Raw genomic sequence first — 23,195 nt, forward strand, 5'->3', positions numbered from 1 at the left:
TCGCAGGAAGCGCCAATGGACTTTTCCAAGCGCCTCTTTCCGGGCAAGCCCAGTCTCCCCTGTTGGAAACAAAGGAAAGACCAAGAGATTCAAAGATGGCTGGCCTCCCTAAGACTGCATCTGGAGTCAACAAACACCCTACTCATGTTTGTTCCCACCGGTTGATGGGTCTACAGCTCCCAACCTACGTTGCCTAACCATTGACTCCCCAGTTTTTACATACCAAGTTCTTTTCCCGTTATTGGTCACAAGCAACATACAGATCATGACGACAAATTTTTCCTTACAAACTGTCTAAGTGCTCTTAAGGCTCAAATGCCACATTTGGGATCCCAGATATTGTAAAGTTTAGAGCTCCATTCTGGACCTTTAGAGCTCCACCCTGGGTGCCGGGAACCCAGATTTCCCCCTTGATTCAGGGCCCACAATGGGTAGTCTCAGTGACATGAGCACATTCTGTTCTTTTGAGGCACCCTCCCTCCCCCCTCCCCCCACTGGGGGAGATGGGAGATACCCCAGAAGGAGTTCTGGAAATTTCTCCTTATTTTTATCTTTCACCCACTGTTCTGCAGACAAGTTACTATTAGCTGTTTAATTGTTAGTTTCACATAGAAGTAGGAGTCCGGGCTGACACCCTTGCACCTCCACCTATACCATAGTAGCAGCTTCCCCGTTTTTGTGGGATGGGCAACCAATGTTTTTCGGTAGGTGTTTGGCAGGATTGTTTCATGCTAAACCGGATTGGTCCTAAATAAATATTTGTCAGCAATGGTGTACAACTGGTGCAAGCAAAACTAATATGATGCCAGAAAAGTTTAGCAAATTTCCAAGAGATTGATGCAGCACCGAGAGTATGATAAGCAGATGTATCACAAGTATCAGCCAATATATAAAGTCCCAACAGCTTAATTGCAGAAGGTAAAAATATAGTCAAATGGGTGTATTATGTATGGCAGCCTGCAAATTCAACAAAAGGCAATTGAGATAGACAGGTGCACCACAAGTTTCAGCAAGTGGATTATGAGGCAATTTGCCAGCTGATCCTGTTCACACATTTGATAGTTTTTACCAATTGAAGTTTCAGGCCCCTGCTGATGCCAGATTTCGACCCTTTAACTGGTTTCCGACCGGCTCATGCAGATATACTGTGGCACAATGGCTCTCCTGGGGGAGAAATCCCGTATGGGTACGTCATTCCCTTTTTTGGCCACCAGAGGGCGAAACAAACAAACCCCTGTGCTCTCAGAGGAGAGGAGGCATGTCGTTCCTACTAAGTAGAAACAGTGATATGTTAACTCTCCTCCTCAGTCCTATCCCCATACAGTTAGAACACACTGAGGGAACACACTTTTAACTCCTTGATCACCCCCTAGTGTTAACCCATTCACTACCAGTGACATTTACACAATGATTTGGCCATTTTTATAGCACTGATTACTGTATAAATGTCAGTGGTCCCAAAAATGTGTCAAGTGTCCGATCTGTCCGTCGCAGTACTGCGAAAAATCGCAGATCGGAGCCATTACTAGTAAATAAAAATGCCATAAATCTTTCCCATAGTTTGTAGACGCTGTAAAATTTGCGCAAACCAATCAATATACGCGTATTACAATTTTTTTTTCTCTTACCAAAAATATGTAGAATATAAACTGATGAAGATTTTTTTTTTATTTATTTTTTTTAAATTGGGGGATATTTATTATAGCAAAAAGTAAAAAATATTATTTAAAAAAAAAAAATGTTTATAGCTCAAAAAATAAAAATCGCAGAGGTGATCGAATACCACCAAAAGAAAACTATTTGTGGGAAAAAAGGATGCAAATTTTGTTTAGGTACAGCATTGCATGACCGCGCAATTGTCAGTTAAAGTGACACAGTGCTAAATTTTAAAAAGTGCTCTGGTCAGGAAGGAGGTAAAATCTTCTGGGGCTGAAGTGATTAAATTGCTCTTTAGGTTGTGAATTTGATTCCCATTTTTGTGTCTGTTTGCATTTTTTTTTTGTTGATTAATGGGAGCTTGTTCTGTAGGAGTAAGAATTTTTTGACTTGCCTCTGAAATCCTTTTCTTGGCGTACACTACAAGACGCCCACCCCTTGGTCCTGGTGTTTTCCTCTGCATTCTAACAAAAAAAAAAAAAACCTGAGGATTGCTGGAAACAAGAAGGGTTTTAAGAGCTATCATAACAACTTTGCCAAGGACTTCCCCTAAAGCTGGCAGCATATTTCCTTAGTTCCTCATTAATGTAAGCCTGTGTCTCGTACTATACTGCAAGAAAGGGTTTTACAGGTAAGTCTAAAATAATATTTTTTCTCATTTGGCACCTTTAGCAAAACGACACGGTATGCAGAGAAAGTGAGAACCAAAAAATTGTCAAATGCAACTGGATCACTTGTACAATACTGGATCTGTATTTCTGGTACATCGCATTATTTTTTGTTGAAAAAAATATGTCTACATGTTGTGTTTTTTTAGTTTGGTAGATCTGTAATAAATTTGCCTTATTGATCGCTATCATATATGAGTCAAATTTAAGTTTCTCCACCTGATCCACTAGGTGGGGGAGAAAAAAGCATGTTGTATGATTGGTTCTGTTGTTCCCTATACGATTCCTCACATTTGACTATGCTATATGCATTAAAGATCTGCACCTCCATTTTTATCTTATGAAGTTAAATTGGGTGGCAAAGTTTTAGTATGTATAGTTTGAATTAAAGTTTATTTTTTTGTTATATACCCAAGGATGTTACATTTAATAATTTTGACAATGAGTTGGTTAATTGACAGTAACAATTGAATGGCAGTAGGTTTCCGAAAAGATGTTAATTTTGTTTTCTTGCCTTAAAAGGATTATTTTTTCTGTGCTGCTATTCTGATCTTCTTTGTATACAGATAATCCAGGCTTGGTCCCTAAATGATAAAAATAAAACGGACTGTTACCACCCAGGATTATAAGTGCCCTTGTCTTTGACCTTGTCTCTAGCTTTTTAATAAAGAGCTTCAGTAAAAGTCGTAAATTAATTTGCAAGATGCTCAGAATGGACATTTTGGTGCACACAGTATCTGGTGCAGCTGTCCATAGTAACCAATCGGCTTCTAGCTTCAGCTTGTTCAGTTAACCAATTCAGCCCTGGTAGGAAGGATTTACCTCCTTTTGCCTGCAGATGGCCATATGGCGTACAGCCAGCCCTTCTTCCTCTCCTATAAGCTCACGGTCATTTCATACCATAATAACTGCTGAATAATTCTAAAACTCTGAACAGGGTTATTGACCTGATATGTGACTAACACTCCCCCCCCCCCCGATGCCGCCACTTCCCTCGCCCCTGCTTCTCCACCTGCCATTGATCCCTTCCACCTAAGATTGCCCTCACACTATAATTTCCTATCCTCCAACCCCCTTCTCCCCCCCCCTCCAGTACTGATTACCACCCCCCCCCCCTTGCAAAGGGATTCCCTTCAGCTACCTTTTAGAAGCCGGCATCCCTCCGCTGCCACTCTCACTGGCTTCAGGTGCTGCATGGGGTTTGGGGGTCCAGATGTCCCCCCCCCCCCCACCAGTCAAATCACCCCCCCATTCTGTCCCTCACACCCCCAATCCATCCCAGCTCTGGGGACACCCCCCCCGCAGCCTGCAAATGGTGGCCGCATTGATCTTCAGAAATCTGACAGGCTGGGGATCACGGGGGGTGGAGGTGAAGTTGGGGCTTGGGGGGCTTGTTAAACATGTGTTTACCAAGCCCCCTATAGTACAGAGGGTGCAGGCAGCAATCGCTATAGATCGCTCGTATATATATATCCCACTGACAGCTGATGTATAGTAACCACGGGTGTTTATATCAGACTGTAATCTTTTTGAATGAATGAGCAATCTCTATACAGATTCCTTATTCATTCAAAGTAAGTACTTCAAGCGGAGGTCCACCCTAAAGTGGACCTCCGCTCATCGAAACCCTCCCCCCCTCCGGCGCCACAATTGGCACCTTTCAGGGGGGAGGGGGGTGCAGATACCTGTACAGTACAGGTATTCTGCACCCACTTCCGGGATAGCTCTCTGCGGAAAGGGGCATAGATTACACCCCTTTCCGCAAGTGCCCGCCCCTTTCCGCAAGTGCCCCGCTGCCTGCTGGGAAACACACAGATCCCAGAGGCAGCGGGGACCATCCTTATTGCGCAGCGCGATTCGCACATGCGCAGAAGGGGACCGGGAAAGGAAGCCGAAAGGCTCCATTTCCTGATTCCCATACCCAAGATGGCGGCGGCAGCACCCGACAAGACGATCTAGAGATCGGCTTCGGGTGCCAACATCGCGGGCGCGCTGGACAGTTAAGTGTCACTATTTTAAAAGTCAGCAGCTGCAGTATTTGTAGCTGCTGGCTTTTAAAAAAAAAAAACGCGGAGTCCCGGCGGACTCCCGCTTTCAGTCACTTTCTCTGTCTCAAAAAAAAAAGAGATATGGGGTTCTGTTTAGACCCCTGATATCGCATCAAAGCCCACTTCCCCAAAGAAAAAAAATATATAAACTGTAAAAATTAAAACAAAATAAATAAATCTGTCTTGCCCGCCTCTCCACGGTGACACCCCCCTCTCACTCAGCCTGCCATGGCCTCCTCAGCTTCTCCTCCCGGCCAACCCGATTTGCCTCCTATCCTGATTGGCCAGGAGGAGAAGCAGGAAGACAATAGTGAATATTATTTCACGATTGTCACAAGTGGGTGAGTTTAGGGCGCAGTGCTCTGTGCCCCCAGCCCAACCTTTTTCAACCTAATTAGAGCCTCAGGTTCTAATCATGTGGTTTGAAAAAAAAGTATGAGTCTGGAAACCTGCCCGCCCCTAATGGTCCCAGCCACTGCTGGTAAGACCTCTTTCACATGGAGCAGACTCTGTCAAGCAGATCTATCTGCTGATCCCCACTGAGCAGGTGGATGACAGGAACCGAATGCAGAGCAGACACCAACACAGCCGCTGTTCTATATGGGGCGATCAGATGGAAACGGACCACCTGTCCATTTCCATCCAATACCATCCGATCTGATCTGCTAGATGGATGGAGAATGGAATCCCCATCCATCTGTTTTTAGTGGAGTAGACTGGATCGAATGCAGGCGGGTGTAAAATCAGCCTCTCCATAGAGAACAATGGTGCTCCGATTGGGCCTGCCTGAAAAACAGACATGCAGACCCAATCGGTCTGCTTGTGTAAAATGGGCCTAAGGCATTGTTCACACAGGGCATACACACACAGCGTACCTTTACAGGGATGCGCAGGTGTTCCATGCATCTCTGTGCAGGCAGTCCCATTGATGTCATTTGGGATGCAGCAACTGCACGAACAGAACCTTTGCTCCCAATTTGACATCTATGTAGGTCTGCATGCATGTCCCTGAGCTCACAATGCCTGCATTTGGGGTCATGTACCCACACCCACATGGATGTCCAATTGAGAACAGCATCCAAATTGACATAAATGAGACTGCCTGTACGGGGAAGCGCGGAACACTGTGCATCCCTGTGCGGGTAATCATGGCCCTCCATGGGTATACGTATGCCCATGGAGGGAAAAAAATAGTTTTTTTAATATATTTTTGGGGGATATTAAAAGTAAAAAATATTGCGTTTTTTCAAAATTTATTTTTCTCCCTTCGTCTTTCAGGACAGGACCTAGAGAGCGCAGCTCCACTCACTTTCCCAGGAAACACTGCAGATCACTTTAAAGACCGGACACTTCCACCATGGCCTCAGTTGTAGTGTTTCCTCCGGCCATGGTGGAAGCGCTGCAGGGAACCAAGGGGTGCTGCGCTCTCTCCAGGTGGGGAGAGTTGGAGGCATGCCACTGTCTTCGGTTTGTACAGACCTGGCCCAGCTTCCTCCCTTCACGCGCGGGGGTCGCTTCGGTGTCCGCTCTCCTTCATACCCAGGGGGGTCAGGCCGTGGAGGTTCCTCCTTCCTCTAGACCGGCGGCTGGGTCTGGTACGCGGCCGAGATTCATATCTCGCGCCGTTCGTCAGGCTCATGCCTTCCGGGTCCGGATGGCGAGTGCGTAATTTCCGGCCGGGGGCGGAACTTCCGACGGTGCGACGTGGCTTCCGGTTCCGGCCGCTGGAACGCAGGGAGAAGGGGCGGTCTCCTCGGCTGACATCACTTCCGGGACTGGCGCGGAATTCAAACAGATAAAGCGCACAGACGCCATTTGATCCTTGCTGACGATGGAGGAGGATCAATCGGCGGTGGCAGGAGCAGGAGCCACAATTGTCAGCCAGGCTCAGGTAAGCAGGGACAGTGGTCTCTGTCATTACTGTTAGAGCCTTGTTTGTTTTTTCTCCCTTCCTGACTTGGGGAAGCCTGCAGCATTGTTTTCCTAGAATGTTATGTAGGAATAATGCTTTCAATGATTGTTTAGTAAATCTGTGGGGGGATTCACTGGCTGAAGAGCAAATAGAATGTGAAATCTGTTAAATCTGTTCTATTTGGCAGCATATCTTCCTTTTTTCTACTTGGTGTTTTGTAACTCAGGTTTGGTATCTTTTTCCTTGGTATATTTCAGAAAGCAAAAGAAAAGACCAAACATGTGTCCCCTCCCAGCAAGAGGAGGTGCCCATCATGTAGAAATGTTCTAAAAGATTCTTGGACTAAAGTGTTATGCAGGTCCTGCATAAGCGACTTAGTCAAAGAGGAAGCAGCTTCCAATACCCCTGCGTCTCAGCAGGGAGAGCTACTAAGTTCTTTCAGGAAAGAATTATCAGACGCCTTTTGAATCTTTCCGGCCTTATTTAGACAGACGCCCAGTTGCGGGTAGTAGCTCAGCGCCCCGTTCTCACTCTTCAGCATCTGCATCCAGGGGGGGCAGTGACTCGGAGGAGGAGGAACACGCTACGTCCTCTGTCTCAGAGGAGGAGGCAGAGGAAGCAAAGGAGGCTTCTGCTTCTTCATCCCGGTATAAATTATCCTTAGAGGAGGTGGATGACTTACTGAAAAATATCCACACGACTTTAAATATCACAGAGGATAAGGCCCAACTGTCACTACATGACAAGATGTTTCAGGGTTTGGGTGAGGTGAAACGCAGAGTTTTCCCAGTGCATACGTTTCTATCCGAAACTGTCAAAAAGGAATGGAGAGACCCTGAGAGGCCTCCTTTCTTTTCTAGGTCCCTCAAGCGCAGGTTCCCCTTTGAGGAGGATAGCTCGCAGGTATGGAACAAGAAACCTAAGCTCGACGCAGCCTTTTCCCAGGTCTCAAGGAATACGGATCTTGCGTTCGAGGACATGGGTATCCTCAAGGATCCCATGGACAAAAGTGCTGATTCCCTGCTAAGGAAGGCCTGGGACTCAACATTGGCAAACCTCAAGCCAGCAATGGCTTCAACTGTAGTAGCCAGAAATTTGGAGCACTGGCTAGAACAGCTAAAGGATTACCGGTAAGTCTAACTAGGGTTTTTTGTTTATAGCGCAAAAAAAAAACCACAGAGGTAATCCAATACCACCAAAAGAAAGCTCTATTTGTGGGGGGAAAAAAGGACGTCAATTTTGTTTGGGTACAACGTCGCATGACCGTGCAATTATCAGTTAAAGCGACACAGTGCCGAATCGCAAAAAGTGCTCTGGTCAGGAAAGGGGTAAAATCATCGGGGGTTGAAGTGGTTAAAATTAACAAATATTTATTACCTCCATATAGGTTAGGCTTTTATATGGTAAACATTTGCGCAAATATCATGGGGCTTTAAAAATAAGTAGCACCTTTTTATTCTACTGGTCCTATGCTTTCAGAAAATATATGGTTTGGGGGGTCTTTCACAATACTGTAAGAGAAATATGAAAACCTTCCAATTTTTTGAGAAATTTGTATATTTACATTTTTGCGTACGTTTGATTTTAACCATTTTTCAATGTACAAATTACAAATATTTGTTATGTATTAACTCCATACGGGTTAAGTGTTTATATTTACCGTATTTATCAGCATATAACGCACACTTTTTCCCCTGAAAATAGAGCGTCAACAGTGCCTGCGTGTTATACGTCAATATTGTTTTTGTTTTTTTTACCAACGGAGGTGGAGGTTTCACATTGGGGGGTGTGAGGGCGGCCGCCCCGGCTCTCCTGGCCCTGGGACAGTGCTGTCTGCATAGTTTAAGTTGAGAAAAAATAATCACTTGCCAGCTCCTTGTCCTACACTGCTTCTCCTGTCTCATTGTAAAACAAAGCTTTTAAATACCTCAATAGCTCCTTTTTTCTTGCTGCTCTCCTCCAGCACATCCTTGGAGTGTAGCTTTAGATTGGAGGAGAACAGTCACATGACCATATAGGAAACGTCGGAGAGAGCAGTCATGTGATCGGGTCAGTAAAAAACAGAACTATTGAGGTATTTAGGAGCTTTGTTTTACAATGACACTGACACAGGTGGAGCAGTGTAGAAGTGTCTGGCAGTGATTTTTTTCTTAACTGTAGAGTATGCTGCCAGTGCTGTCCCAGGAGACTGGAGGTGTGGAGGGGCTGTGTATTGTGCAGAGGTAGGGGGCTGGGTACTGTGCAAAGGGAGGGGGGGCTGTGAAAAGAAATGACCTTAAACTTCCCTCTTAAAATTGGGGTGCGCGTTATGCAGTGGGGATCGAACGTTTGGGCACCCCAGGTAAAAATGTGTATTAATCTGCTTAATGAAGCCAAGGAAAGATGGAAAAATCTCCAAATGGCATCAAATTAGATCAGATTAGAAATTCTTATAATATGTCAAAAAAGTTAGATTTTATTTCCATCATTTACACTTTCAAAATTACAGAAAACAAAAAAATGGTGTCTCCAAAAGTTTTGGCACCCTGCAGAGTTAATATCTTGTACTGCCCCCTTTGGCAAGTATCACAGCTTGTAAACGCTTTTTGTAGCCAGCCAAGAGTCTTTCAATTCTTGTTTGAGGTAACTTTGCCCATTCTTACTTACAAAAGTGTTCCAGTTCTTTGAGTTTTCTGGGCTGTCTGTCACGCACTGCTCTTTTAAGGTCTATCCATAGATTTTCAATAATGTTGAGGTGAGGAGATTGTGAAGGTCATGGCAAAACCTTCAGTTTACGCCTCTTGATGTAACCCCCCTGTGGATTTTGAGGTGTGTTTAGGATCATTATCCATTTGTAGAAGCCATCCTCTCTTTAACTTCAGCTTTTTCACAGATGGCATCGAGTTACCATCCAAAATTTGCTGAAATTTTATTGAATCAATTTTCCTTCTACTCGTGAAATGTTCCCTGTGCCACTGGCTGCAATACAACCCCAAAGCATGATTGTTCCACCCCCCCCATGCTTAACAGTTGGACAGAGGTTCTTTACATTAAATTCTGTGCCCTTTCTTCTCCAAACGTACCTTTGCTAATTCCGGCCAAAAAGTTCTATTTTAACCTCATTGGTCCACAGAACTTGTTTCCAAAATGCCTCAGGCTTGTCTATATGTTCATTTGCAAAGTTCAAACGCTGATTTTTGTGGTGAGGACGTAGAAGAGGATTTGTTCTGATGACTCTTCCATGAAGACCATATTTGTACTAGTATCTCTTTATAGTGGAATAGTGTACCACAACTCCAGTGTCTGCCAGATCTTTCTGGAGGGATCGTGCAGTCAAATGTGGGTTTTGAATTGCTTTTCTCACAATCCTGTGAGCTGTTCTGTCTGATATTTTTCTTGGTCTTCCAGATCTTGCTTTAACTTCCACTGTTCCTGATGACTGCCATTTCTTAATTACATTCCAAACAGAGGATATTGACATCTGAAAACGCTTTGCTATCTTCTTATAGCTTTCTCCAGCTTTGTGAGCGTCAACGATTTTCAGTTTCAGTTTTCTAGACCACTGCTTAGAAGAACCCATGGTGCTGACTGTTGGGGCAAGGTCAGATGAGTCTGGCCATTTAAAACCTTTGAGATTGACATCACTTGGTCTTCACAGATGATGATTGAGAACTATTCATGACACTGGCAGATCTCAGCTTTGCAAAGGGGGCAGTGCATGCTATAAATTCTGCAGGGTGCCCAAACTTTTGCAGATGCCATTTTTTTTGTTTTCTGTAATTTTGAAAGTGTAAATGATGGAAATAAAATCTAACTTTTTTTTACATTATATATATTTACATTATAAGAATGTCTAATCTGTAATTTGATGCCATTTGGAGATTTTTCCAACTTTCCTTGGCTTCATTATGCACATTAATACACATTTTTACCTGGGGTGCCCAAACTTTCGATCCCCACTGTACTGTTACTGTGCATGTTATATGCTGATAAATACGGTAGTTGGAATTTAGCAGGAATTTTGTAAAATTTGCTGTGTTTTTATCTGCTAATAATGGGTTTAGTGCATTTTTAGCAAAAAATATTGTTTTGATAAATATTTGCGGAACTACCACGGGGCCGAAAAAATCAGTCGCACCTTCTTTTTATGCCAGAGGTCATACGCTTTCAGAAAATATATGGTTTGGGGAGTCTTTCACAAACTCTGAAAGCTGTAGGTGAAAAATGAAAACCTCCAGATTTTTTGAGAAATTTTTGGGTACGTTTGATTTTTACCATTTTGCCAAAAGGTGCAGTTTAAAATTTACAAATGTTTGTTATTAACGCCATACAGGTTAAGCTTTTAGTCGGGATTTAGCAGGAATTTAGTAAAATTAGTTGTGTTTTTATAATATAATAATGGTTTTAGTGCATTTTTTGTGAATATATTGTTTTGATAAACATTTGTGCAAGTACCACAGGATCTAAAACATCAGTACCACCTTCTTTTTATTCTAGAGATCATATGCTTTCAGAAAATATGTTTTGGGGGTCTTTCAGAAATTCTAAAAGCTGTAAGGGAAAAATGGAAACCTTCAGATTTTTTGAGAAATTTGAATATTTACACTTTTGCATTTGTTCAATTTTCACCATTTTCACCATTTTGCAAAAATATTTATTTATTACCACAATACAGGTTAAGCTTTTATATTTATCAAAGAAAACGCTATGTCTGGCGCAAACCTAACACAACGCTTCACCCAAAGAACACCATCCCCAGCAGTCGGGACTGGGAACTGGTCAGAGTTGAGGGAAAGTTGGATGGTGCTAAATACAGGAATATTCTTCAGCAAAACCTGTACCACTCTGTGGGTGATTTGAGGCTAGGACAGAGGTTCACCTTCCAGCAGGACAATGATCTCAAACACACTGCTAAAGCAACACTTGAGGGGTTTAAGGGGAAACATGTAAATGTGTTGGAATGGCCTAATGAAAGCCCAGACCTGAAGCCAATAGAAAATCTGTGGTCAGACTTAAAGATTGCTGTTCGCAAGCGCAAACCATCCAACTTGAACGAGCTGGAGCAGTTTTGCAAGGAGGAATGGGCAAAAATCCCAGTGGTAAGATGTGACAAGCTCATAGAGACTTATCCAAAGCGACTTGGAGCTGTGATATCTGCAAAAGGTGGCTCTACAAAGTATTGACTTTAGGGGGGTGAATAGTTATGCACATTGACTTTTTCTGATATTTGTCCTATTTGTTTGCTTCACAATAATAAAAAAAAAAATCTTCAAAGTTGTGGGCATGTTCTGTAAATTAAATGATGCAAATCCTCAAAGAATCCATGTTAATTCCAATACCCCCCTCCCACCGATTGTAAAAGCAAACCAGTGGCTATTTACCTGCTAGGATTGCTTTTAAAAACAAGTGCTCCTCCAGCTCTAAGAAACAATAGCAGGATGATGCTTACAGCAGATTCCAGTATAACCACTCAAAGTACTGGTACATCGCCCGGCGTTACATGGTTAAAGGGCTAACACTACTACATTGATAGCTGAAATATTCCAGGTCCTGTGTCAAGCAGCTTTCCCTGGTGTGAACAAGCCCTTAATGATAAATACAACAGAAAGAAACTACTTTCTATGGTAAGAAATAGAAAGAAGCCAAGCCCCGCTGTGGTAGTTAATCTACTAGGTTGCTGCCGTCCCTATAATTCACAGCTCCCGTAAGAGATTGTGAACTGCAACTATTATAAAGGATACAATTAGGGGCCCAGGCGCTACCTACAGTGGGTGTATTTGTAACCGAATATATGCTTGCTAAGTAGGGTATTCTAGATTTTGTTGACTAATAAGTATTAATGTTCCGTAAGTGGAAAAGAAAAAAGTGCCAAATGTAAATGACAAGAGGACAACCTATATATATAAGCCACTGTGGGAGTACCCTATGTTTAAATTATGTGTTCCTAGGCCCTAGGTAGGTAATTTACTACCCCCTATGTGTGCCAACTATTATTATAGACGTGCCATATAAAAGTAAGAGAATCGGGCTTGATACAGTATCACATTACAAGGCCATAATCAGTTACTAGCAACCAATGAAAATCCAGTATAAAGACAAGCTAAAAAAAACCTATAAAAATATATAAAAAAAAATTATAAGAAATATAAAAAATATATATACTAATGGATTGATAATTAGATAGTGACTGTTGTCACCATCTAGCTATGTAAATATGTACAGCCTTAACTATTCAAGGACACAAAGCCAACTGCAAATGGTCTCCACCACAGTGTCATAGATATCTTAATCACAACAGCTAGATATTATACAGTTTATGATATGTGTAAAACCATAAATATAGGCCATGGAGGGAGACCTAATGTGCAAAATATTTAAAATTATGTGCAAAAGATATGTGCAAAAAATAGGAATAAATTATGTGCAAAAAATAGGAACATGTGCAAATCTTGTGCGATAGTGCAAAAAAAAAAAAAATATATGTATGTGTGCAAAAATTGCAAAAAAATGTTAAACCAGAAATGATATATATATATATATATATATATATATATATATATATATATATGTGTGTGTATAGCATATGATATTAGCCAAAAAATTTATTGGCCAATGAAATATAACTTAGGAAAAATAAGTATATAATAAAGTGCTGCAATAAAAGTAGACACAAAAAATGCAAAAATACAAAAAAGTGCAAAAAATAGCAAGAAAATACAGAAACCTCAATGTGCACGTAAATAAACACTATAGTGTGCAATGAGTCTATAACTCTTGTATAGAGTCCTTGGAAGGTAAGTCCACTTGACAGAAATAGTTATGCAATAGATCTTCAGGCAGGTAGACCATAAGGTGACGTTAGTGCTCATGCAAACAATCCGGTGACTTCTGTGCTCACCCCCTCAGGTCCCCACTCACCGGATCCCTCTACCCACTAGGGGCAGTTGTGCATATATATCCCAATCTCCAGGAACTCGTCAGCCCAAAGGTCCACCTCTTCTTCTTCCTCTGATGTACGGATAGTGCTTCAGTGGAGCCGGTGCATACAGGCCAGTGTGTCCTCAAGGAGATGGAAAAATATATCCCATAGTGTAGTAACTCAATGTCACTGTCACGTACCTTAAGGCAGAGCCCGGAATGCAGGGAGCGGCCTCTCGTAGACCTCTGACTCGGGAGGCCCTGGTAGTGATGACAGGGGCTCAGGAGCACAGAGGAGCACAAGTGCCTGACTGGATGGTTGATGTAGAAAGCAGTAGACCGTTGATGGTGGAGGTGTCCTGTAGTCCAACAGCGGAATGCAGATAATGGTAAGGTTAAGCAGACAGCGGGAGGATTCCTGTAGTCCGGCAGCGGAGTGCAGGTGATCGCAGGATACAACGGACAACAGGAGGAGTTCTGTAGTCCAACAGTGGGTGCAGGTGCGAACAGGATATAGCAGGTAGTAGAAAGAGTCCTGTAGTCCGCAGCAAGAGGTAGGAGGCAACAGGGCACAGAGGAGACAACCGCCGGGTGCGGTGGTGGACTGGGAGGTGTCCTGTAGTCCAGCAGCGATAAACAGACAACCAGCAGATAACGGATAGTACAACAGTCCAGGTCAGGCACAGGCGAGCAGATCAGGTACAGAAACGGAATCCAGAAGAGTAGTCGGGTACAAAGCCAAAAGTCGGGGGCAGGCAGCAAACAGTGAAGTCAGGAACAAGCCGGGTTCAATACGGATCAGGATACGGATTCAGATTCAGGTTCAGGTTCAGGTTCAGATACAGGATACCAGAGTACACAGGAACGCTGTTGATCAGGCAGCAAGGCAGTAAAGCAAGGATCCACTTTAAATAGCGCCATTGGCGCCAATTGTGTCAAACGTCCGCGCGCGCTCCCGCACGCGCGCACCGTTGACCGCGATAACGCTCCTCTTACCACACAGAAGATCCTCTGCGTCTTGCGCCGCTCGGATGCCGGTGAGAAGGATCTTCCTGACAGTCACCAAAGGGCTTATATTCATTGGTTAATTTTATTGTAGACCGATACAACCGGCCAGAAAAACGTATATATAAAAACAACTTCCACGACTCGCAGGCACAGTGAAAGCAAAACCACAAATCACAGAAATGTATATTAAATATAAAAAATGTTTTTTAGAAATAAAAAGAAAAAAATCGATGAGAAAAAATAAATTAATAAAAAAAACGAAACCAAAAGAAATTTTTTTAAATATTAAAAAATCAGAGGTCCAAAATAGCTTGGGTAATGGTCAGGACCAAAAAACTACAAAAGTAATCAGATTTTAGTATGGCGCAAGCAGCGGGAGTATTCTTTGGAGTGTGCCCATAGGCAGAAGTCCGTCATGTGAAGCTCCAATAAATTTATAAATATGTACCCGCCGCCCTTGCCACTAAAGGATAAAAGGAGATGAAATGTTGTCTAAGCAATGCATGGTCTGTGTACTGCGTGCGAGCGGGGAAACAGCGTGTGCTCCAACTGCGTTCCACTCAGCACGCCAGTTCCCCTCCAACTCCTTAGCCTAGCAGCCATAAATGCCCCTGCCGTTGTTGTCTCCCTTTGACAAAGTGCAGGCGCGCTAAACATGTCAGCTATGACAACCACGGCAATCCTTCAGTTGGCGGTCCACCTCCATCGATTAGGTTCCTGTTCCTGGATGAGCGCTGACGTCGCATGCATGTCTTTGCGCACGCCCAGTTCCTTCTGAAGCTTCCATCTCCCTCGGTTCGGTCACACTGTCTCAGCCAGGAGCTGTGTCTGGAGATAAGAGGTGAGCTCCGACCACCGTTGTGATGGGTAGGAGTTTGTCTCCCCTTCTACATCAGCTTATCCATTGATCCTGTGACAGCAAGCAGCATTCCTCACATGCCATCTCAGCCAGCAGCCATGCTTGAGGCATACAGATGTGAGCACCGCCCACTGTTGTGGCTGGCAGGAGTTGTCTTCTCCATCTGGACACCCAGTGATCCTGCGACAGCAGGCGGAGTTCTCTGTCACCCTCTTCTCTCAGATTTGAGCCAGAGTGTTCCTCAGGATGACTTTTTTCCATCAGTGAATGGTGAAACTTCCTGGAGCAGTTAACCCCTCTCTTCCAGGAATATATGGTGGTACCATATATACATTTTTCTTTGACGTTTTACTTTTTTTCAGTGCATAGTTACAAACTTTTTTCACTTCTGACTACTGCTTATAGCCCTATGGACATGGTTGGGCTTCAACTCAAGTGCAATAAAGTGTTTTTTAATTGAATCCTAGGTGTTTACTATTTTACATATGAATACAGATATGGATCTACATTTTTGACTTTCTTCCCATAGAGTGCCGACTTGAAGTTGAACACCGTGATGAGCAAATATTTTCTAAATACAAGAGGCATGTGTATTCTTAATTGAAATTACTTGTGCTTCCAGATCCATGTTAATATATTGTGAAACTGCATTTGGGCAGGATCTTCCTGTAATAAAGGCCATCCACTGCTTCTGCAGGGTGACCCTCCTGTAGTTTTCTGTAAGCAACCTGCAGTTGGTGGACCTGTTGAGTCCCTCCCACAGCTCTGTCCTCTACACAGGCTATGTATAGCACAGTGATGATGTTACCACTACTTTAGGAAGGTAAAACCTGGGCTTGCAAAATCATTTGTTGCACATAAGAGGATTTATATCCTTTTTGTGGCTATGGAGGAATATCTTTAACCACTTTACATCCGCCATATGGCTGAATGATGGCCACAGCCTGGATCTGACCCCACCTGGACCCCACCTGTGCGCACTCCCTGTGCGCACCGTGATCACCGAGTCACTGAGACTCGGGTGATCACTGATCCGAGTAAGGGGCCGGTCCCGGCCCCTTACCATGTGGTCAGCTGTCAGCCAATGACAGCTGATCACCTGATCAAAACAAAAGCTTGGTTATGTTTTTTTTTCATCCTTACATTGACAGCGGAGGAGAAAAGAAAAAGCCGATCACCGGCTCATCTGAAAGGGACATTGGTCCCAAAAAGGAAGAGGCAATTATGCCTCACTTATGCCACCTATCAATGCCTACAAGTGGTGCCAATCAGTGCCACCTATAAGTGCTGCCTATCACTGCCACCTATCGGGGCCCATTAGTGCCGCCTTATCAGCGTACATCAATGGCGGCCAAAAATTACCAGTTTTAAAATTTTATAACAAAATGCGGTCTTTTAAAACATTTTTTTACAAAAAATAATCGCACAGGTGATCTAATACCACCAAAAAAAGCTATATTTGGGGGGAAAAAATGATAAAAATGTAATTTGGGTACAGTGTTGTATGACCGCGCAATTGTCATTCAAAGTGCATCAGCGTGAAAGCTGAAAATTGGTCTGGATAGGAGGAGGGTTTAAGTGCCCAGTATGCAAGTGGTTAAATTAAAGTGTTTGTGCCCGGAGTTTAGCTTTAAATATGCTGCACACAGTTTCAGGCTGCTGTATAACATTTAGAGCAATGGAACAGTTGCCTAGGTTAACTAGTCATACCCATGTTTCATCTAGCAGCAAATTAAAGAAATGTACTATTACAAAAAACACTGGTTGCTGAGTTTTTGTGTATCCATCCTATAGTGATATTATGTTATGCTAACTTTGCTTCATTTATTTTTAATATATGTAGATGCATAATGCTTCTTTACAAATTCCTGTTCTAAAGTATTAAATCTTAAATTAAATCTGTAGTAAATATTTCAATATAAATTATACAAGGTAATTGTGTTATCCAAAAATATAAGCGTAACTTATTTTTCTATTTTTTTTTTATTTTTTTACAGGCTTGAGGTTTCTACGAGCTTTGCGGCTTATTCAGTTTTCAGAAATTCTGCAATTTTTAAACATTTTAAAAACAAGGTAAGAGGATAATATTTACGACCTATTTAATATACAAAAATGTAGATGCATCACATTTTTCACAGATAGGACCTCCAGCAGGAATCCCATCCAAGTTAAAGGATAAGTTCACCTTTGGAACATGTTACATGCTCCATCCCTTTTTAAGGGTGGCACATGTAACTTTTTCCAGCATCTGCACCCCACGTGTTCAAGATATTCTCCCCCCTGCACATGTTCTCACAATTTGAAAATAGTGTTACTGTTAGGGGCTCTGCCTCTGTCCTGTGAATGGAAAGACTACAAGTACCGTCATCCAAGGCTGATGGCTTGTAGTGCTCAATAAACTACGAGGGCGTTGGTGAGCGCTCTGGTAGTTTGATTCTTTCTGTTCTCAGGTAACTGTGTGCCCATACGATGTACTAGGATGAGGACCGCAGAGCGGAGTGGTTGCCAAACTGAGGTCTCTTTGCCAACATGGAGCTCTATAGCCAAATGACCCAGAGTGTGCTACATATGGATAAGAAGCCATATTGAGGCTTCGGATAGATTCACTCTCTAATCTACAGACATGGTAGTCTGCAATTTGCTACATATGACTTTCCTCTCTGGAAAATACCATACGACACTGGTTTTCTTGGTGGACATTTGTCGACACCACCGCTGGCAGTGCTTCATAAATTTTTCCAAGTTGCATAGTAGAATATTTTTTGCATGTAAGACAAATTTATGACTGCATATACTCTTACCAATACCCCTGACAAAGGTGCTTTAACCTGAAATGCTCCGGGTACCGGAGACTACTTTGTACCGGAGAGTAATTTTTCATGTCATGCAAACTATGTAATCTATCATGTACTTTTTTATTTTTATTTTGTAATATGTATTTTTCTGATATGTCTTTTTAAATGGTCATTTCATGTTTGAATGATCGAACGATTTTATGTATACACAATAAATGTACTCTTTAATCTACTTATGTGTGGTTGTTGCCTACAAAGTCCCAATGAAGGGGGATTTTCTTTTCTTGCTTTACAATAGGGATGTGGCAACAACACACGTGTCTGACATGGCGAAATCCCCTTATTGCTACAATGTACTGGCAGACAGCTATCCTGAGAGTCTGCAGGAGCCTGAGATTGGACCCACGATCTTCTGATCGTGGGTGCAATTTTCAGCGGGCTCCTTAGAATAAAAAAAAATGAATGCACATTTTTTTTTACCTGCCAAAAAAAGGTGTATTTATTACTTTTCTTCAAAAGGTGAACTTGGCCTTCAAACCAAATTTGAATATTCATTTACTTTTGCAGCTGTCCACTGAGTACAGTGTTTTTAACAGGCTGTGTCCTACTTACCCAGTATGTAGCAGTACTCTCTAGTGTAAATTTGTTAGATAGTGCTTCCACATATACAGCATTACTTCCTAATGCAAGTTTATGCAGCAGTACATTTTAATGTCTGTCTGGAAACTGTGCATGTTCATAACCTTGTGTGCAGCAGTTCTACCTAATGTTCGTGTGGGCGGCAATGCCCCATAGTGTCAATGTGTGAAGTAGTGTTCCCTAGTTTCATCTTTTGCAGCAGTGGTCTCTAAGATATTGTATAAAAGAGATACCTCCTGTGTCAGACTACTGCAATATGTGATAATGAGCAATGTAATAAATGCAATTTCCAGAATGCAACAGGACTTCTCCATTATTTTTTCCATTTTGCTGCAGGGACCATACAGACACAGACATGCACACAGTGTAAAATGTAACTATTGACAATCCTGTTATGTCTGGTAATTGCCCACAGCACCCCTGCTGAAGCTATTTTCTCAATTGCTCATGTATGGTAGAGAGAGAAGCAAGGTGCCAAGGTCAGGGGTCATACTCAGAGACCAGTAGCTATAGCAGTAGAGCAGTTAACACGACTAGCAAGATAAATATATGAGCAGATCACCCTGGCGGATGAAGCGGACTCACCCGAGACACAAGCATTAACCCAAACTTTACCAGAGCTCCTGATGGTGGGGATGGTTTTTACCAGGTCTCTGTCCTCAGGATTGCCTCACCAGGAGGGTGAGCAAGCCGGGATCCACAGGCAGATGAAACAGGTAGGGATCAAGCAGAGGTGTAGTCAGTAAACAAGCCAAAGGTTGGTAACAAGTAGTTGCAGGTTAGGATCAAGTGAAAGCATAGTGGAGAAATAGACAAAAGGTCAGTAACCAGGGCTTTATTTGTCAGAGAAAGGGTCTGGGAATTAAAATTCCTGGGGGAAGGGGATGGATGCAAGGTCCTGCCAAATCAAATGGTGAGTGTAGCCAAATAGTGTGGGTGTGGCACTAACAAAGGGGTATTGTTACATACCATGATTTTAGGAGTGCTCTATGTACAAAGTTCAGAGTTCAGGCATGTGCTATTTAAAAAGTGCAGGGTTGAGGGGTACAAGGTTCAGGGGTATGCTGTGTACACAATGCAGGGTTCAGGAATGCACATGTACAGAGTGCAGGGTTAAAGAGTTATCTGTGTATGGAGTGCAAGGCTTAGTAGCGTGCCCTGTACGAAGTGCAGGGTTGAGGAATGTGATACATACAGAGTGCAGTGTACTAGAACCTTCTAGTACAGAGATCACCCCCCACCTTCTTCCAGTACAGAGCTTTCCTCCCCCAATCCTTTCCCACCATGAGAGAGTAGCATAGAGAGGGGCTTCTGTAGAAGAGCAGCTACCACTTACAACCTGAGAGTGCAGGCTACCAGCGTGGGCTTCAGCAGGAGCTTCCACTGTGAGATTAGAGTGGCTATGTAGATGTCCTGCCACTCCCTGCTCTGCCATCCTATAGAGATGTGCTGCTGCTTTTACAAGTGACGTTAGTAAGCAGAAAGCAAGTGACCTTCTCCGGGGGTGGTGAAATAGAGTTTTGCCATGTTCCAGCTCAATAAAAATATCCCCCCGTCTTTAATAAATGGTTGCAGATTGGCATCAAGCAGAAGCATAGTCGAGGAACAAGCCAAAGGTCATTAACAAATAGTTGTAAAGATATGGACGTCAGTAGGAGCGAAAGGAGCAAGATACTGGAGAAGACCACAATAATCTGGCCAACTGTGCAGGGACATGGCTTAAATTGGGAAGTTCACGGGAAGAGCAAAGCTTTACCAGATACAAGACCCAAAGCAAGGTTGTCTAAAGCAGTGGTTCTCAACCTCAGGCCATGTTTTGGGAATTTCTCTTAGATAAAATAGCTGTCCAAAATACCAAGCCATTGACTCTGATTTAAAGCACCTGTGCAAGATGAAGGAAAACGTGCAAACATGGCATGTTTGGGGGTACTTGAGGACAAGGATGAGAACCACTGGTCTAAAGTATCATGCAGGGAGCTGTCCAGCATCTCAGGTGGTAAAGCGAGAAACACAACCAGACACCACAGAGGTTCCAGGTTCAGATCCGGATCCTTACACAATGTGAGCTTTTGTGTGATTACTGCTCCTGCCTTTGGGAATACAAAAACACCTAACCCCTTAACCCCTGCAATAACCCCTGGTTGAACGAAAGACAAAGAAAATTCCTTAATTTATGGCCAGCCTTATACTCTGCTTTTTAAGGCTTCATTCGCAGCGGAACAAAAAAAACAAATATACATGTGTTTTTTATTTACAAATCTAAACACCACTGTATTCTTTTCAATGGAGCGATTAACTGCCTAAACATGCACTGCATTCAGATCCATAAGAATCCAAAAATCTGTTGAAGAACCTGCGCTTTAAGGCCCCTTTCACATATGCGGATCCGTATTCAGCCATCCGCTTGCTCATCAGGAATCGCTCCATTGATCCCTGCTGAGCTGGCGGATGACAAGTCCATCTCTGCACACTCCTGGCTTGCTCACTCCTCCTGGTGAGGCAATCTCCACTCTCCTCTATGGGGGGATCGGATGATTACAGATCGCTTGTCCGTTTTTATCTGTTCCGAATCGCCAGATGGATGGAAAATAAGATTTCCATCTGTCTGGATTTTGTGAATCCGGAGATCACCGCTGACATCCGTCGAAGGGTTTATTTTATGAAGTATTTGAGGCGTTTGATATAACTGAGCCAGGATTTTATATCCATTTTCTTGATACATGTTTGCTAAGGATGGCTTATGTGCAAAGAAGATGATTCATTCTTTTTGGGCCTAGAAAAATGTATATAGTTCTTGTTCTCATTTGGCTGTGAAGTTGGGATCTTTGTTCTAATTGCCCAAGGTCAGCATCAAATACAATAGGGGCAAAGCAAGTCTAAATGGTATGGCATTTAAGCAAAGTGTTTCAAAAGTCATGAGTGCTCGGAAACTGTGGGAAGAATCTGGCAGAGATCTAAGAAAGGATTCTTAACTCCATGCACTTCACAAAGTGCAGTTCAGACCCATGCGAAGAACTAATTTGCATCTCAGTCATGAGTTTGTTTTGGGAAGTGAATTGGCATAATTTTCACTATGAGATTGCAAAATCGAAAATGCCGTTAAACTGTGTGGAAGCCGTAGCAAACCTAAGATTGGCGACAATGTGGAGAAACCGACATTGGGGTTGATTTACTAAAATTGGAGAGTGCAAAATTTTGTGCAGCTGTGCATGGTAGCCAATCGGCTTCTAATTTCAGTTTGTTCAATTAAGCTTTGACAACAAAATAAATAAATAGAAGCTGATTGGCCTATTAGAGAATGGGAACATACAAATGGAGGTGGGGTTTCCACCTATTGTAAGCATTTGAGAGAATGTGAAAACAAGGACTGTTCTGAATCTAGCTAATGTTTGCTGTCTTTTTGGGACACCAGTCTAACACTATAGTCACATGGGCTGCCGTGTGATATATTTACATGGTCTGGGAATCCTTGTTTCTTTGAAGCATATCTGTTCATTTCAACAGAACAGGAAGGGATTAAGTTGGGGAAGGGATGAAGAAGATAAAGTAATAGCATAAGCTAAAAACCTTTTTCTGCATCAGTGGAGAGGAGAATCGTGGGATATTTTTCACTTTTGCCAGATGAATGGCATTGAGTACACATGTGTTATCTCTGGCTTCTGCACATGTATATTTGTTGAAGTTCATACAGGAAGTGCATGTTGTGTTTTAATTAACAATTTCCAGCACAATTTCACAGTATTCACATTTTAAATGTATGAAGGAATGTTTTTATTGAATGTTTTATAACAAAAAGTAAAAAAAAATATATACCGTATTTATCGGGGTATAAAACGCACCCCAAGTTTAGGAGGGAAGTTTAAGGAAAAAAAAAAGCTTACATTTAAATGCCAGTCAATGCAGCCTTATCAGTGTGCATCTGCAGCCTTGTCCATCATTGCAGAATGATCAGTGTCATTTGCAGCTTTGCAGTGTCATTTGGAGCTTTGCAGTGTCATTTGCAGCTTGGCCATGTTTAAATTTCCCGCCGCCGAGACAGACCGAGCGAACGCCGCCGAAAAAGACCGAGCCGACTTGCTCCGCTCGTAGTCCCGCCTCCCTGCTGCTTCTCTAGCGAGCGCTGCCGAAAAAGACAGAGCCGTCTGTACTGTGTATTTGGCTGGGCTCCGCTCGCAGTGCCGAGTACACAGTACAGTCAGCTCGGTATTTTTCGGCCGTGCTCTGTATTTTTGACTCGCAGACAGTGGGGATCGGCGTATAACACGCACCCACAACTTTCACTCGATTTTAAGGGGGAAAAGATGCGTGTTATACGCCGATAAATACGGTATATATTTTTTGGTTCAAAATGTTCGGTCTGTTTTCGTTTATAAAAAAAAAGTTTATAAAAAAAAAATTGTGATCAAATACCACCAAAACAAAGCTCTCTTTGTGTGAAAAAAGATGATATAAATTTCATTTGTGTACAGTGTGGTATGACTGTGCAATTGTCAAAGTGGCATATCAAGTAGTATAGCAAAACAGCTTTGTTAGTTAAAAAAAAAAAAAAAAAAAAAAAAAAAACTGTCTCCTACATTTTTGGGGTTTGGGTTGAAGTCATCCCGGTCTGGAGAAACTGGGTCGCTGGCAATAATTGCATGTAAAAATCTGGCATGCTTGTTGCACTCAAGTCGATCGATGGATTGGCTTGGGTACAATAAGCCTACCCATAGA

The 23,195-nt window shown here is 42.7% G+C and overlaps 1 protein-coding gene across 28 annotated transcripts in view; it reads left to right on the top strand.

Annotated features, from left to right (window-relative positions):
- The window catches only part of KCNMA1 (potassium calcium-activated channel subfamily M alpha 1), a 908,686-nt gene that overhangs the window by 407,739 nt on the left and 477,752 nt on the right, over window positions 1-23,195 (top strand). For all 28 annotated transcript variants that reach the window (XM_077453994.1, XM_077453993.1, XM_077453995.1 and 25 more), the window contains one exon: window positions 17,046-17,121. In XM_077453994.1, coding sequence (XP_077310120.1) covers window positions 17,046-17,121 — 76 coding nt within the window. The remainder of the gene's footprint in view (window positions 1-17,045; window positions 17,122-23,195) is intronic.

This window comes from Lithobates pipiens, unplaced genomic scaffold (assembly GCF_037356315.1).
Source record: "Lithobates pipiens isolate NorthernLeopardFrog02 unplaced genomic scaffold, aLitPip1_a1.2 Scaffold_25, whole genome shotgun sequence".
Lineage (NCBI taxonomy): Eukaryota > Metazoa > Chordata > Amphibia > Anura > Ranidae > Lithobates > Lithobates pipiens.